Here is an 18,073-nt window from a genome sequence, read left to right on the forward strand (position 1 = left end):
TAGTGGAGTCCCCTTCCCTGGAGGTCTTTAAACAGAGGCTGGATGGCCATCTGTCGGGGATGCTTTGATTTAAATTTCCTGCATGGCAGTATGGGGTTGGACTGGATGGCCCTTGGGGTCTCTTCCAACTCTGCGATTCTATGATTCTTTAGGGACCCCGTAACCAAGGTCAGAATCCAGGAAATAGGGAATTCTCTTAGTCAAGAGGGAGAATTGGCAGGGGGTATGAACTCTGTACAATCAAGCCAATAGAAGTATTAAAGTGTTGTGGGCTTGCATTTGTTGTTTTTTTAAAGATGAGAAATACATATAGACACCCAATTACAGTTGTCCCTGCATATTTGCTAGGGTTAGGGGAACAAGACCCCCGTGAATATGGAAAAAACGCAAATAACAAAAACACTGTTTTTACCTGAGAGGACACCTCTCTAGGAATCTCGAGGTCCTCCAGTGCAACTCTGTGGTCAATGTCCAACATACGCTGACCATAGAATGGCACTGGAGTAGCTACAAATGGTCTTTCAGTGCAACCTTTTGTTAAAGTTGACCACAGAGTTGCACTGGAGGACCTAGACAGTCCTAGAGAGAACATATTAATGAAATCCGTGAATAATCAAATCCACAAATATCAAAGCCGCAAATATGGAGGGATGACTGTAATTGAATAGGCCTTTCTAGTGGATTAATAACCATTTCAGATGCTGTGAAAGCAGAGAAGTGAAATGAATTCCCAGAGTCGATAAAATGTACCCAGTCTTTAATTCCTAGGAAATGCCCACTGTCAACAATCATAATTACTATTGGAAGTCATTAAAGAAGCCAGTGGAGGTATATACATTGTTACTTCTCTGGGTGTGGGCTGTATGGACAGAGAAGTTAATGGATTCTTACTGAGCCTGAAAGACTATTGGTCTTGGCCCTCAATATTCCACTTGGTGTGATAGTATCATATTACTAGGATTATCAGTCTTTCAATAACATCAAAGGGGAGGGGGGACCCCCCCACCTTGGATTCTTCTCCTGCGCTTCTGCAACAAGGGCATTTCTGAGCCATTCTGATATCCTTTGGAAGAAATCTAAGAGTTTTTAATTTGATCTTCTCTGCCTGGTGTATTTGTCCCTCTGTCGCTTTATGTTTGGGAACACCTTCACTGCAGATCTTGTCTCCGAGTTGTGTACTAGTTTTGCTATTGTTTTACTACTGTTAGTTGCATAGTTCTGCATGGCAGGGGTTTAGACGGCCCTTGCAGAACCTTGGTGACAATGCTACAAATTCACTGCTAAAAATTCCTAGAGCCATGGTGCACAGAAATACTGTTCATCAGGAAAGAGAATTGCTGTTAAAAAAACATTAATAGCACAGGTGGTATTCATATGGCTTGTTGCCCTGGCAGGTCTGGAAACCTCCAGTGTCCTCCATCACATAAAGGCAGTGGGAGATACTGCCTATAGGGATGGTGATTCTCCTCTGAAACCAGTAGGACTCACCATGTCTTGTTTTATTTTTTCCTTTTCCATTAATTAATTAATTAATTAATTTCGGAAAGCAATAGTGGCCTCTCAGCACTTCTGGTTTCATCTGAAGGGGCTAGGATGTTCTCAGTGGGTGCAGGGGTGGTGGAAATGGCTCCTTGATCCTCCAAGGCATCCCATTCTGATTTCTGATTTTCATGGCAGAATGTCTCTTATTATCTGTTCTGGTCCTGTATCCAAGCAGCCCTTTGGCTCTCTTCAACAATAACATTCTGCCAAATTTCTGTCCCAACTTGACCCTTTTACCTATAGACATATGAACCTGCCATATTATGGTGAAATCAGCTAATCCGTCCCTCTAGCCTAGTATTGTCCTCTCTGACTTGACAGCACTTCTCTAAAAAGTTCTCTCTCAGTTCTACTGTTTGAGAATAGCCTGACATCATTTTAGTGGAAGATGAAAGGCACTGAATCAGGGGCTTCTTCTATGCAAATTCTCCCACTCTACTATGGTTCATTTCCTTCCTCATTCTTCAGTCACACTCCTCTTAACCCTTTAAATCTCATTCTCCCCTAATAAGAAATACTAACAAGGAGTGGGAAACGTACAGCTTTGCTTACCTCTAGCAGCTGAACTGCACCTTCATGTTCTTTTTTAGCTTCAACCTGAGCCTGAAAAGATTACATCAGCATCAGCATCAACATTATCATCATCACCATCATCATCAATTACATTTTTGAACATCTTTATCTAAGAAAGGTTCAACACATTTGATAATTGAAACCTCAATAAATACAATAATCATTAATATAACATGATATGATATGATATGATATGATATGATATGATAGGTTGAATATCCCTTATCTGAAATGCTTGGGACCAGAAGTATTTCAGAGTTGGGATTTCATTTGAATTTTGGGATACAAGTTGCATAATAGGTACCTGTACTGTATTTGTGAGGTTGGAGAGAGATGCGAGGATCTTTGAAATGGTGGAAATCCAAGCATAGTGCTTGGTGTGAATCCACACCTTCTGCCATTTCACAGTGCCTTATGTCTCTCTCTAGCTGTGTCTCTACACAGCCTCGTGTCTCTCTCTAGCCTTGGAAATACAGTACAGGTACATAGTATGCTACTTGTACAGAGTATTACAAAACCAAATTATCCCAAAATCAGAGCCTTGAAGTGTTAAGTCAATGCTCAAATGTTTCAGCTTTTGGAAGATTTCAGATTTTGAAATAAGGGGTACTCAACCTGCACAATCCAAAGTCCAAGGAGAAAGGGAAAACAGAAAATAGGCACCATGCCTGGGTGTCAGATTTTCTCTCAACCATTCTGAAATAACTGGGCTGATGTTGGTACTATGCACCTTGACTTCAATAGAGCACCATTTGCAGTTCTGCTCCAAGCAGCAAAATATCTTGGACTAGCCATTGGTGGTCTAATTTAACCTTAGGTGTTACCTACTAAAGATGTTCTGTCTCCTTGGGAGGGGAATTGGCTGAAAAGGTGTCCATTTATATAGCTACAGCAAATTTATTTATTTATTCCCTTCCCTTCCCTTTTTCCTTTTCAGAATTAAGAACTGCGTTTAGCATTAGATTAACAAGCCTTCTCTGCTAGCATATGATAATATAAAAGAAGCAAAACCAAAATTGGAGTGCAGACAATACCTTGGCAGGTAGGAAGAAACTTCCGTCTCATCTGTTATTACAAGCTTGAAAATATATTATCTCAGAATGCAGGCCTATAATGACAGAGAAAGCCGCACAAATATGTGCTGGAAATCTGGGTTCTTGACAGACTTGGTTATCTTATTGGATTTATTTATCAGTATGGAGGACAATATTGCTTTTGTCTTTCCATGACAAGGAGGATAGATTGGATGCCTTGGATAGGAGAGAGATTTAATATATTCTGAAATGGGACATTCATGCAGGTTACTTGTTATCAAAGGGCTCCGGTTATTGGCTTCAGAATCTCATAAAACCAGTGGCAGATGGAGAAGCAACTCTTACACCAATATTACATATCATGGTTTCCTCCTGTATCATTTTGTTAGGACTCAGCATATAAGTGCAAGAACCAATTTACACAATTCAGAGTTTGAGGATTATGAATTGTATCAAGTGTCATATTTTGAAACGCCAGCCCAGGTAGCTCCAACTAACACAATAGGAAAGAGTTACAGTAAGGTTCAGTTCATGGATAATGACACTCCACACTGTCTGAAACCACCTCCATAGACAAACTGTGATTTGTTATCCATCTACAAGCCACAATTAGAACCTATAGTTTATCACTGATTTATGAATCTTAGCCACATCCAGAACTATGGCATGCTCCTGTTTTTGTTTTGTCTTTTCTTAACCCATACCAATAAACCTGTTCTTGCAATTTTTAATCTTCTCAGGAGCATGTCTTTTGTAAGGTCAGTGTCACTTTATTGGCAGTTCAAGCTCAAACTATCTGAGGCCCGTTACAGGTCACCTAAAAGTGGCGGTCTGCCGCCACCACCAGTTTCTGCGTCCGGGAACCGCAGTGGCCAAACCACGCGGTTCCCGGACGCAGCATGAAAGAAGCATTGAAGTTGCACACTCGCGGCATCACTTCCGCCTCGCCACGTCCAGATGCTACGCGTCCGCGGCGTCAAAATGGCAGCCCCCATGTGGGTGGGTGCCGCCATTTTGTATGGACTCAGTCCGTACTAGGGTTGAGGGGCATCCGGAAGGGACGCCCCTTCTCAACCCTAATACTCCCCTTCCTAACCCTAGCACACCCCTTCGGCACGTCTGTAATGCGCCCAAGACTATCTGATGTATCTCTTTTAAGTTAGTGAATAAAAGCTAAAGAAAATATAAGCTGAATAAGAGATAGAGTAGAAACAAACTATGAACTACAAAGTACAAAAGGAAACACTGCACCTAACCTAACAAAAATGACAACTAACAGAATAACAAAGATAAAGATGGCTTCCAAGTATCTTTGCTACAGGTTTAATTCAACCTTTAATTTCCAACCCTCTTAATTCTAATAATTATATGTTATCTATGCAAATAATATTAATAAATAAAATCAACAATCCTCTTAACCAATCTCACTCTTCTTCAAAAAGTCAATTATGGACAAGTTGCTTACCTGTAACAGTATTTCTTTGAGTGGTCATCTGCGAATACATACAAATGGGTTGTACTGCGCCTGCGCAGTGCTGTTCGGAAAACTTCTAGAATCACTGGGCAAAGTTTACTTTGCAACTTTTAGCAACTTTTTGGCAGTAGCTCTGCCCATCCCATATAAGCCCCCTGCGTTCCCGCTCTTTCCCCAGTTCTGCAATTGAAGTCACGTGAGCGACATGAGAATGAGCCAATGAAGAGCAGGACATTGAGGGGAGGACGGGCGGGATTTGTATGTATTCGCAGATGACCACTCGAAGAAATAACATTACAAGTAAACAAGCTGTCCTCCTTCTTCATGGTCTCTGCGAATCATACAAATGGGTTGAGACTGACAAGCTTAGGTCAGCGGCGGAGGGAGTGTCATGAAACCCAAGCAAGGTTCAAATAAAAGTGTGTTTATTAATCACAATAAATTGTTTGAACCAAAATCTGTGTCAGTCATTTTTTGGTACCTCAATAAATAGCACTAAATAAGTGCAAGACACAAGGCACATAAACAACACATTAGGTTAAAGAAACCCGTTATTAGTACTGTACTTCAATAAATAGTACTTAAACCTGTGTTTGAGGACAGAAGCAGAGAACAATACATTACGTCATGCAAGACCTATGTAAACCATATGAATGCTGTAACCCAGCCAATTTGGCCAAAGACATTCATTTCAGCAATGTAAACCAATAGAATGTAGTACAAGAACATTCATTTGAAGCATGTAAACAAATAGAATGCAGTGCAATCAATGTAACCCTGAAACCAACACCCTTCCAAAGGCTGCGTCCCGTTTGGCCCTAGTGTCCAGCCTGTAATGTCTAATGAAAGTCAAGGGCTGGGACCAAACAGCAGCTTTACAGACATCCTCCAAGGGGACCCCAGTCAAGAATGCGGAGGATGCCGCTACCACCCTAGTTGCATGGGACCGAACCCTGGCAGGGAGAGGTCTGCCTAATAGTTCATAGCAGAAGTGGATGGTACCAGCCACCCATTTGGAAAGCCTTTGCGCAGTCACAGGCAGTCCCTTTTTCAGTTACGAGTAGCATTGGAAAAGTCTCTCGGAATGGCTCGAACCTGCAGTTCTGTCCAAATAGAAGGCCAAAACCCTCTGAACGTCCAAGGTGTGCAAACTGCGTTCGACCTCAGTGGTCGGGTTTGAAGCCAGGGTAGGTAGGACAATGTCTTGACACATGTGAAAAGCAGATACCACCTTAGGCAGGAAGGTAATGTTGGTGCGGAGGACAACCTTATCCTTATGGAAACTAAGGAAGGGCTGGTCCCTCCGCAGGGCACAGAGTTTGCCCGCACGGCAGGCAGAGGTGACGGCCACAAGGAAAACAGTCTTCCAAGTCAATAGTCTCAAGTCTGTTGTGGCAATGGGTTCAAAGGGCTTGGACTGTAATGCGGACAGCAAAGCGTCCAGGCTCCAAGCCGGTGTCGGTACCATGACGAGAAAATGAAGGTTGCAACAACCCTTCAGGAAACTCTTCACAAGAGGGTTCCTGAAAAAAGAAGGTTTGCCATCAAACTGAAAGTAGGAGCAAATGGCAGAAAAGTAACACTTAATAGATGTGAGGCACAGCCCCTCATCCAAAAATGTCATCAGGAACTCCAGCACCACCGTCGTCGTCACTTGGGCTGGAGAGACGCCTCTCTCAGAGAGGAACAGAAGAAACCTTTTCTACTTTGAAGCATAGGACTTCTGGGTCGCCGGTTTCTGAGCAGCCAAGATCACCGTCCGTACCGAGGGGGGTAGCGAGGCTAGAGACTGAGCCTCCAAGCTACCATCGGCAATGTCTCCAAGTCCGGATTCCGAACCTGGCCATTCTGGAGGGTGAGGAGGTTGGGACGGAACTCGAGACAGAGGAAGTGTCTCCTGGAGAGGTGGAGCAAGGATGGGAACCACAGCTGTCTCGGCCACCAGGGAGTGATGAGGATGGCATTTGAGTGGTCCGCTGTCATCTTGGACACCACCCTGGTGATCAATGGGAACAGAGGGAAGGCATAGAGCATATCTCCTGACCAAGCGAAGCCGAATGCGTCTCTGAGGGAGTTCTCGTTACATGCCCGGGAGCAGAACTGGGGACAGTGGCTATTGCGAGCGGTTGCAAAGAGGTCGATCCGGGGAATTCCCCACCGACTAAAGAGGTCGCTGATCGTCTCAGGATGGAGCCTCCACTCATGGCAGATGGTGGAAGACTTGCTGAGCTGGTCAGCCAACTTGTTCTCTTCTCCTGGCAAGTGAATTGCTTGGAGGAGAATCCGTCTGGGGATGAACCAGTCCCAGATCTGGAGTGTGATGTCCAGCAAGGTTCGAGATCTGGTGCCACCCTGCTTGTTTAGGTAGTATATGATCGTGGTGTTGTCTGTCAATAGCTGCACTACCTTGTCTATGAGGCTGGTCTCGAATGCTTTCAGGGCCTTCTCCACAGCCAGCATCTTGAGTGCGTTGATGTGGAGAGATTGCTAATCCAGGGATCATTTGTCCTTGACCAACAGCCCCGACATGTGGGCACACCAACCCTACATGGAGGTGTCTGTGGTCAGGGTGACCTCGGGTTGAGGAGATGAAAAAGGCATGCTGACGCAGATGTTGTGGTAGTCGAGCCACCACTGAAAGGAGCAGGTGACCGGCCTCAGGATGGTGAGCCATTTGGCAGGCTGGTCCTCCATGGCGTCGAACACGACTAGAAGGGACGAAACCGAAGCATTACCCACAGGGTCACGCATGTCGTCAAAGCCATGTGTACTAGGGCTACTTGGACATCCCTGGCCCGCACCCGTCTGTGTGCTAAGCAGGTCCTGACGGATGAGCAGAGAGTGAGGAAGCGGTCCTGAGGGAGATAGGCAATGCAATCTTCAGAGTCAAGAATGGTGCCTATGAATTTGATTTGTTGGGATGGAGTGAGATGTGACTTCTCCAGATTGACTACGAGCCCAAGGGAGGACACAAGCGACAAAGTGAACACGACATCTCTTTGGAGTTCTTCCACGGAGGGGGTTGCGAGGAGCCAGTCGTCCAGGTAGGGGAAGACCCTGGAGCTGTGCTGGTGAAGGTATGCCATGACCGGAGCCATACACTTTGTGAAGACCCTTCGGGCTGTAGAGAGACCGAAGGGAAGGACATTGTAGTGGTACATGTTGGGCCTGACAGCAAAAGACAGGAACCTCCGGTGACTCTCTCGAATCCCCACATGAAAATAAGCATTCTTCAAGTCAATGGTTGCAAACCACAGTCCCTGATGTAACAAGGGTAAGATGGAAGCAAGGGTTACCATACGGAATCGGCGGTATGACAAAAAAGCATTGAGGGAATCTAGGATTGGCTTTATGCCCCCATCAGCTTTGGGCACCGTAAAGTATCTGGAGAAGAAACATATAGGGGCCTCATCAGAGTCAATGGACGAGATAGTGCCCTTGGACAAAAGAGTGCGTACTTTGTTGAGAAGGGTGTATGAGGGGGTGGTGGAAACGACAGCTCCAGTTGGAGGGAGCTCTTCGAACTCAAGGGCATATCCCCTACAGACAATGTCTAAGACCCAAGAGTTGGAAGTGACAGAGGCCCAGGTGTTAAAGAACAGCCTCAGTCTGTCAAGGAAGGAGGAGGGAGGAAGGACAGAGCACGCAGGAACCCTTCAGGACCTCTTCTTTCCCTGGTCGGTATCTTGGTGGCGATTCTTCCGGTACCGAGCAGGGGCCTGGCGTCGGCCAGAAGAAGAGGAGGACTGGGAAGGGTAGCGCTGCCTCTGGTGCTCCTGCTGTTGGTATGGACAATTTTGCTGGAAAGACCACTGCCCCTGGCCCTGCCATTGACGGTGGCGCTTTTTGAACGGGGTCTGGGAAGGAGTGGACATACCGTGCTTCCTGGAAGCCGCCTTCATCTGGTACTTGTAGTTGAGCCGCTCATCGGTCTCTTTATTAAACAAGCCAGAATCATTGAAGGCCATGTCCTCGATCGGCGACTTGGCACTCGGATTCAGGTCCGACGAACGGAGCCAGGCATGTCTCCTAAGGGCGATAGAGGCAGCCATAGATCTCGCCGAACAGTCTGTGGAGTGGCAGGCACACATCAGGAACATCAGGGATGATCGGCAAAATTTTCTTCAAGAGGCACTTAATGTATGTGCCCATGCAAGCATTGTAGTTTGCCACCTTCAAGCCCAGTACCGAAGCAGAATAGGCCTTTTTGGCCAGGCCATCGACCTTCTTGGCCTCACGGTCGGCCGGCAATGTTGACATCTTTGGGGTGAATGTGAACCTTCGACGATCGCCGAATTCTGTTTTGGGTTAGCAGAGAGCCAAGAGCACTGAGAGGGTGAGATCCTATATAAGGACTCAATCTTCCTGGAGGACACAGGCAGGGAAGCTGGAGCGTCCCATGACCACTTTGCAATGTTCTCAGTGAAGGCAGCAATGGAATGGAGGGAGGTGTTGGAACCTTCCCATGGATTCTCCTCTCGACAGCATCCTTGGCTTCATCCTCGACAAGTGAGAGCTGCAACTATAGGGTATTAGCCATCTTAATCACATGTTCCGAAAAGGTGCACACATCATCCATTGGGGATGAAGCACCAGTCTGGTAGAGCTCCTGAGGAGATTGAGCGGCCACCTTGTCGGAGGAGCACAAATCAACTTGGGACACATGAGAGTCGCCAGCCTCGGAACCAAAGTCAGTGTCGATGGGTACTTGAGTAGACGAATGGCGCGTCGTGGCGGGTATGGGAGGGAGCGGCTTGGAGTTCAGGACGGGGGCCCTACCCATTGGTGGAGTGGTGGCCACATGCGTTGGCAGAGGAGTGGTTCTGTGCCCTGGTGATCCAGTGGATCGCATCGGTGGTCCCTTGGAGATGGCGGCGGGCATTGGTGGCACAGTGGATTTGGATGAAAGACGGCTGCAGGCCACATCCCAGCTGACAGCAATGAAGTACCTGTCCTTCTCGCTATCGTAGTAATAGTCCGAATCCTCCTGCGGATGGACTTCAGTTTGGTGCTCCTGGATTCGAGGAACAGGTGTTGGGGAGCGACGACAAGGCAGAGTCGTCATCATCGTCGGAGTGATGAAAGGCCAATGTTGCAGGCAGGGTGGAGGCCAGAACCGAAGCTGGTACCAAAGTGGTCCTAGGAGAGCCGAGGACAGAGGGCGCCAGCTTGAGTCAGGCAGGTACCGAAGGAGACGCAAGGTCCCTGGGAGGTAGAGGGGTGTCCGAGGAGTCCCAAGGAGTCTTCTCACGGGATGAGCCATCGGAAGATTTAGAGTGAGTCTTCTTACGGCTGCAGGGAAGCCTCTCCCGGAGTCGAAGGCTTGGGCCTTTTGGCAGCGACCTGCGGAGAGCCGTCTCTTGTGTCGGACGGCCTGTGTCTCTTCTGGGAGTAGGATTTAGAGCTGGACTCCTCTCGGGAGCAGACCTCCTGAGCCGAGACCTTCTTCAAGTTCAAGTCCTTCTTAGCCTTGTCCTTTTTTGAGGACTTCGACTTCGAGCTCACTTCCTTGGGCCTGTGAATTGAAGATATAGCATCCAGTAAGGATGACCTAAACAGTTACAACCTCTCATAAACACCTTCTGCCTCTTCTCCATAAAACACATAGCCCAGTCATTCAAAAGCACTGTGCTTTCTCCAGTGCAAAACTTTATTCTATTAAGAAATTCTTCCAACACATCACTTTTCTCAGTGTTAAGTAGCTTGCTATTCCCATACTCTTCCTCTTCTTCTCTCTTCTCTTTTTTTCTCTTCTCTGAATGTACACGAACATCGCCAATCTTTTTTATCTTTGAAGCTGTCAATACAAACTGTTAAATCTCTCTATTTAGCATCTTCTTTCTGCTGTTCTTCCTTTCAGTCCAGTATCTCGATTCTTTGATTAATATCACTCTTCAGCAATTCTATCTCAGCATAAATCTCCAGTTATGCAAATTGGATTTTCCACCTTCAAATGTGTCTCTCCATCCTTTTTTCCCTTTCTTTTTATTTTTCCTCGCCAACAATTTTTCAAAAAACCACTAGGTGACAGCAGCAATATTCCAGTTTCACTCAGTTCATAAACTGGTTTGTTTTGTCTGTGAAATGTCTCCAAACACATTCTCACAAAGGACACTTCCTATAGTGAGTAAATTTTCTTTCCTTTGTTTAATTCACTTTAATTTGCTTTCAATTCCTATTCCAGTTCAAAATGATAAACATGTTTTAACTTTTTGATTTTAAACCTGTTTCAGTCCTCTTCCCCTCACTCCAGCAAACTCAATCTCATTTATAGAATCGAAGAACTTCCAAAGCTCACCATTCACCCCTGCAGTGAAAGATAGTTTCTTTAAACTCACCCAGGTTTCAGTAAAATAAAAAATAAAAAAGAGAGATGGGAATTGGGCAAAGGTACAGTCTGTTTTTAAAAAATCAGTTTGACTCAATAGTTGGGCACAATAGTCCTTCCACCACCAACTGCTCAATAACTGTGTCAATTGCCTCTGCTGGTCATCTCCCCACTCGGAGGAGGGTTTAAAATTGGGGCTGGTTGATCCTTTGTTTCCACCTCAACTTGGAGGAAAAATTTCCCCCTTACATGTAGTCACTACTGAAATTGTCTCTAAGAGCTAAACAACTCCTAGACATGTCCACTCATCATCTTGTCCTGTCAGAAGTCCTCAATATCTGATGTATCTCAAAATACTTTGCATTCAGTAGTGATCAATATATGACAGCTGGGAAAGTCCATTCCCTCAATCGTAATAATGTGTAGATTGCTGCTAAACTCAAAAACAACCAAACAGACCAGACAAGTCTGCTGAGAATGGTCGATAAGTCTAAATTAAACTATTACAATGCACTCAATGTGGGGCTCTCCTTAAAAAGTGTTCAGAAGCTACAACTAACACAAAATGTGGTTGGCCAGAGTATTGTTTGGTGTGTACATTGGAGACAAAGATATATCACTGGTTTTCAACCAACTACATTGGCTTCCACTTGTTTCCAAGCTCAATCCAAAATGCTGATGCTGACCTGCAAAAGCCTTAGACAGGATATCTGAAACACTGCCTCTAACAGAAATGGAGAACTTCAGCAGGGAACATGTTGTGTGCCTCTCACACGCCAAGAGGCTACATTGGTGAGCAAAATGAATTTCAACAGACAGAAATGTAAGGTTAAGAAAAATGAAATGCACAAATACAGGATGGGTGACATTTGGCCTGAAACTAGTACATATGGGGGGGGGGGGGAATCTAAGGTAGACCACAAGCTACACATGAATCAAAAGTGTGATGCAGTGGTAAAATAAGCCAGTACAGTTCTAGGCTGCACAAACAGAATATGGGGTCCAGACCAAGGGAAATAGTAGTGCCATTCTTTTCTGTTTTGGCCAAACCTTACCTGGAATACTGTGTTCAGTTCTAGGCACCCCAATTCAAGAAAGATATTAACAAGCTGGAAGATGTCCAGAGGAGGGTGACCAACAGCCTGAAAATCAAACTTTATGAGAAATGGCTTAGGGAGCTGGCTAGGTCTAGCTCCGAGAACAAAAAACTAAGATATGAGTGTTGTTGCTGCTGTTGTTGTGTGTCTTAAAATCGTTTCTGATTTACGGTGATCCTAAAGTAAAACTATCACTGGATTTTCTTGGCAAGATTTGTTCAGAGGGGGCTTGCCTTTGCCTTCCTCTCAGGCTGAGAGAGTGTGAGTTGCCCAGGATCACTCAGTGATTTTCTATGTCTGAGTGGGGATGTGAACCCTGGTCTTCAGAGTTGTAGTCCAACACTCAAACCATTCCATCACATTGGCTCTCAGGAAACATGACAGCAATCTTTTTATTTCTAAAGGGATATCATGCAGAAGATAGCGTGAGTTTGTTTTCTGTAGCTCTAGAGACTAGAATGAGAACCATTGGATTCAAATTACAAAAAAGAGATTCCACCTAAAAATTAGGAAGAACTTCTTCACTGTAGAACTGTTCTGTCAAATGGACTGTCCAAGAGGCTGGTGGAGTAGTTGAATCTCCTTCTTTGGAAGTCTTGAAATAGAGGGTGGATGGGCATCTTTCTGGCATGCTTTAATTGTGGATTGCTGCATAGCAGAGGGTTAGACTGGATGGCCAATGTGATCCATTCTAACTCTAAAATTCTATGAAGCCACGGATCTATTTTTAAGAAAAGCTTATAAAATATGTATCTCATTGTACGGCAGTTTGAGAGCTCTGGTGTGCAGAGGAACAATTAACACAGTTGGCCCTCCATATCCATATCAATAAAAGTATAGTCTCTAAATCAAGAGAAGTAATAATGCCACTGTATTCTGCTTTGGTCAGGTCCCACCTGGAATACTGTGTCCAGTTCTGGGCACCACAATTTTAAAAAGATATTGAGAAACTGGAGCATGTCCCAAGGAGGGCGACTAAAATGATGAAGGGTCTGGAAACCATGTCCTTTGAGGAACGACTTAGGGAGCTGGGGATGTTTAGCCTGGAGAAGAGACGGTTAAGAGGTGATATGATAGCACTGTTTAAATACTTGAAGGGGTGTCATATTGAGGAGGGAACAAGCTTGTTTTCTGCTGCTCCAGAGAACAGGACCCGGAACAATGGATGCAAGCTACAGGAAAAGAGATTCCACCTCAACATGAGGAGGAACTTCCTGACAGTAAGGGCTTTTCGACAGTGGAACACACTCCCTCAGAGACTGTGGTGGAGTCTCCTTCCTTGCAGGTCTTTAAGCAGAGGCTGGATGGCCATCTGTTGGGGATGCTTTGATGGAGGGTTCCTGCATGGCAGTGGGTTGGACTGGATGGCCCTTGTGGTCTCTTCCAACTCTACGATTCTATGATTCTATGATCCACAGATTCTTTATCCATGGCTTCAGGAATCCACGGCTTGAAAACATCCACAAAATATACAAATTCCAAAAAGCAAACCTTGATTTTGACATTTTATATTAGGGACACCATTTTACTATGCCATTTTATTTAATAGGACTTGAGCATCCATGGATTTTGATATCCATGGAAGTCCTCAAATTAAACTCCAGCAGAAACCAAGTGCCTACTGTAACTACTTTCCACAAATAAAATCATAATAGTGTGCTTTGCTGCTTCTCTCCCCCCCCCCCTCCTCCCCCCTTACCTTCTGCGGGAGTTCAATTTCCTTCTGCTTTGCGTTGAGAACAGCCAAGGCTTGCTCATGCTCCAATTCCAGCTGTTGCCGCCGTTCAGCAGCCTCTCGCATATGCTGCAGAATGGGAAGGAAAGCAACCCATGAGATAAGCAAGCAACAATTGTATGCCTTCTTCCATGAGGATACTGTTAATAGCAAGTACAATAGCAAGGACATTTCTATACCGCTTATCAGTGCACTTAAGCACTCCCTAAGCGGTTTACAACTGTAAGCTAATTGCCCCCAAGAATCTGGGGACTCATTTTAGCGACCTCACACTGATGCAAGCCTGAGTCAAGCTTGAGCCCTTTTCTGGTATTGAACTCGCAACTTTATGGTTTGTGAGTGAGTGGCTGCAGTACAGGCATGTAACCACTGCGCCACCAGGACCCCTTAATGCCAAATAATGCAACGGTTTAATGGGGTGGGGGAAGTATTGTTTGATGATATGCCAAATGAATGCAGCAGGCATCTGAGAAGCATAGAAAATCTGGCCATCCAGTAATTCATTATATAGGAAAACTGCTTCCACTCAACATTCCAGCAGGAAATCATGCAAAGCCAACAGAAGTTATATAGAGCAATTTAAGCATTCATTATTTTATCTCCAGTGTTATTAATTGGACTTGTTGCCACCACCATCCCAACATTCCTGGCTTCTAAAAGATAACAACTTATTACAAATCATCATCTATAGTTACATTGTTAGTGAAAGAAAGATCCTTTTTAAAATGTTTGGAGATAGCCAGTGTATTTTCCTTAGCCAACTTCTCCAACCTTTGGAGTATGGATAGTGATTCTCTGGGATGAAATCTAGTCAAGCCCAATCTCTCTTATGAATAATGCCAGGACAGTTCTCTGAGTGAAAAGCATGCAAAGCCCCTCAGGACAGTTTGTGAGCTTTCATGAGTAGTAGTAATACCTCCATGACTGGGCTGGTTAAAGACATTTTTTTGCTGTAGGCAAAGGACAACATCGCACCCTTCCCCAATCCATGCACCTAAGTAATTGAATTTTATTTCAGGACTTGCTGTGGCATAATATCCCTCTAAAGGGAGCAGGTAGGGATGTGCAAATCATCCTTATGGGTTTTTTGTCTGGTTTTGTATGCTCTCATATGCTCTGCCCTCTTCCAGATAGACCAACTGGTCCTTTTAAAAACTACCTATGGATTTTGTGCAAATTTTTAAAAGCATTTTTCATATTTCAGTGAGTATAACTGTGAAGGCAACAAATGAAATACTAATTTGCAGCCTTTTGTGTAGCAACGTGTATGCTGAAAAATGCATGTCTCTTCTGTTACATGTACTAAGGAAGACAGAAATTTAAAAATAGAATTACAAGCATCTGAGTGATTTTGGGGAAAAGTAGCCACGTTAGTCTCTTGCAGCATAAAAAGGAAGGGGGGAAGAATATGGCAGCATCTTTAAGACGAGCTGGAGAAGAGTGTTGAGGATACTATGGAAAGCCAAGAAGTCAAACAAATGGGTCCTAGCACAGTTCAAACCAGAAATTTCTTGGGAGGCCAAGATAACTAGACTAAGGCTGTCATACTTTGGTCACACCATGAGAAGACATGACTAATTGGAAAAAGCAAAAATGCTAGGAAAGGTGGAGGGAAGCAGAAAGAGAGGAAGGACGCATGCTAGATGGACCCCTATAAAAGGGGTCATGGGTATGAATTTGCAGGAACAGAGCAGAGCAGTGGAGGACAGGGGGTCTTGGAGATGTCTCATCTACATGCAGCCAGAATATACAGAAAGGATAGAAACAATATTTGAAAATATTCCCAAAAAATTGAAAATACACTGGCAAGAAGAATCCTAGACTGATAAGAATCTTTGCAGTTCAGAATGTATTCAGTGCAAAATTTACATTTGGTTGTTTTATATACAAAACAGCATTTTTTGCACAAAAATGCTGTATCCTGTAGCAAGAAATGGGAGGGAGGGAAAGGACAGGCCCAACGCCATCGGGCCTGGAGAGGAAGAGCCCTCCCCTCCCTCCTTCCAACTGCCATCTTCTAGCCTGGGAGGGAGCGAAAGGACAGGCCCAACGCCATCGGGCGTGGCCTCGATTAAGAAAAAGAGCCCTCCCTCTGGTCCATCTGCCTTGGTCCAAGCCTCAGAGGGAGAGAAGAATGCTGGACCTGATCCCCTTCCCCACCACCATTCCCTTCTCCTTTTGTGTCGTGTCTTTTTAGATTGTAAGCCTGAGGGCAGGGAACCATCTAATTATTATCCCCTCTGTTGTAAACCGCCCAGATTCCCAGTGATTGGGTGGCATATAAATAAATCCTATTATTATTATTATTATTATTATTATTATTATTTCTGCACAGAATTTACACATGGTTGATATGCACAGAAAATAACATTTCCTATGCAGGAAATAGCATTTTCCATTCAGAGAACAATATTTCCATACAGACATATTATTCCCTGAACAGAAAATGCTAATCCATTTTCTTTTGAATTTCTGAACTTGGTTAACTGCAGGAGTAGATATAAGATCATCTGTAACTTTTGCTAACTGGTAATATAGTACTTTGTATTTGCCTGTGAATTTTGTGGGTACTTGTTATGTCTGATCCTATATCGTATCTATTGTGTCAGAACACTGGAATTCAGGTAAAATGGGTTCTGTTTGGTCTTTTGCAGCACTACTAACAGCAGAATATCATGGAGGCTACTGCAGGACATATTCCTAATGCTTTCAGAATTAATGAGGAACTAATTACTGTAGCTATTACTCAAGATACCCAGACTACAAACTCAGGAGGAATGTAACCCTGTCTAGCAGAGGCTGAATCCCTCTCTCCTGATCCGCCTTCAGGTGACAAGGAACATCTCTGTCTTGTGTAGATTTTTAGTGTGTTGCCCTCATCCTGTCCATTACTGCTGACAAAAACAGATTTAAAATTATGCTTCCTTTGATTTAGATGGAAGGGAGAAATAGAGTGGCAGGATTCCAAAACAGTATCACTCTACAATGCAACATTTTGCTGCAGGTACCACTTGTCCCTGTTCTGTTTTAAAAACCATCTGTCCAAGCATCCAAGGGAAATTAGTTTTCAAAAGAATGGGTCCACAGAGTTCACCTGCCCCTTCTCTCATCGGGTCCCCCCAAATCTTGTTCATCTGTAGCAAACTATTCCTGTCAAAGTGCTGACTGTAAGTGGTGCCTGCTGAGGCTTTTAGTACAGGCAAAGGGAGAGAAATACGCTTGCTATTCCACAGAGATGAACTTTTCTTTTAGAAATTGTCCAGACTTAGATAGATAAAAAAAGTTGCATAAAACTTTTTAAACATGTCATTATTCTTCCTGATTTTGAAGCCTTAAAATAGGAATGAAAAGTATCCAGTATGTGTAACAGTTCTCTTTCTTCATCTTTTTTCCCCCTTTTAGGTAAAGTACAATGGGCAAAAGCAGGAGCATGTTGAGTTTTCTTTCTTCATTTGCTCAGACCAAAGGCAGAACTGCTTTGTTCCCCCTGAAGTATGCATGCTGTGCTTTCCTTGGCCTCCTTTTTGCTGGCCCAACAAAGTTAAGATGGGAAAGCAGCATTTAAACATCTCTGCATTGCTCTAAAAGAGAAACCACTGGAACTGTTGTGTGAGCTGGCAAAAATGGTAAGATCGACAAGGAAGTCCAGAAAAAAGACTGACAATCTCTCCTTCCCACGAAGTGTGTGTGTGTGTGTGTATCACAGAATCAAAGAATCATAGATTTGGAAGAGATCACGAGGGCCATCCAGTCCAACCCCCTGTCATGCAAGGATACACAATCAAAGCACCCCCAACAGATAGCCATCCAAACTCTGTTTTAAAACCTGCAAAGAAGAAGACTCCACCACTCTTCCAGGCAGAGTATTCCACTGTCGAGCAGCCCTTGCTGTCAGGAAGTTCCAGCTAATGTTGAGGTGGGATCTCTTTTACCTTGGAGGTTTTTAATGCATAAATCTACAATAATGCACAGAGCACGGGAAATAAGCAAGATGAACTCGAACTGCTAGTACAACAAAGCAAATATGATATAATAAGCATCACTGAAACCTGGTGGGATGAGTATCATGATTGGAATGTAGAAATAGAGGGGTATAACCTTTTCAAGAGAAATAGGCCAAACAGGAAAGGAGGAGGAATAGCCTTATATGTCAGGGACATTTACACCAGTGAAGAGATCCAGGACATCGATCCTGGAAGCCAGGTGGAGAGCATCTGGATAAAAATTAAAGGGGAGGGAAACAACGTTATGGTGGGAGTCTACTACAGACCCCCAAGTCAGACTGAGGAA

The 18,073-nt window shown here is 44.4% G+C and overlaps 1 protein-coding gene across 14 annotated transcripts in view; it reads right to left on the reverse strand.

Moving 5' to 3' along the window:
- Nucleotides 1–18,073, reverse strand: part of RIMBP2 (RIMS binding protein 2) — a 197,242-nt gene that overhangs the window by 98,178 nt on the left and 80,991 nt on the right. For all 14 annotated transcript variants that reach the window (XM_042441759.1, XM_042441751.1, XM_042441757.1 and 11 more), the window contains 2 exons: nucleotides 13,748–13,852; nucleotides 2,095–2,145 (listed from right to left, as the gene is read on the reverse strand). In XM_042441759.1, the coding sequence (XP_042297693.1) occupies nucleotides 2,095–2,145; nucleotides 13,748–13,849 (153 nt within the window). In that variant the 5' untranslated portion in view covers nucleotides 13,850–13,852. The remainder of the gene's footprint in view (nucleotides 1–2,094; nucleotides 2,146–13,747; nucleotides 13,853–18,073) is intronic.

Source organism: Sceloporus undulatus, chromosome 10, assembly GCF_019175285.1.
Source record: "Sceloporus undulatus isolate JIND9_A2432 ecotype Alabama chromosome 10, SceUnd_v1.1, whole genome shotgun sequence".
Classification (NCBI taxonomy): Eukaryota; Metazoa; Chordata; class Lepidosauria; order Squamata; family Phrynosomatidae; genus Sceloporus; species Sceloporus undulatus.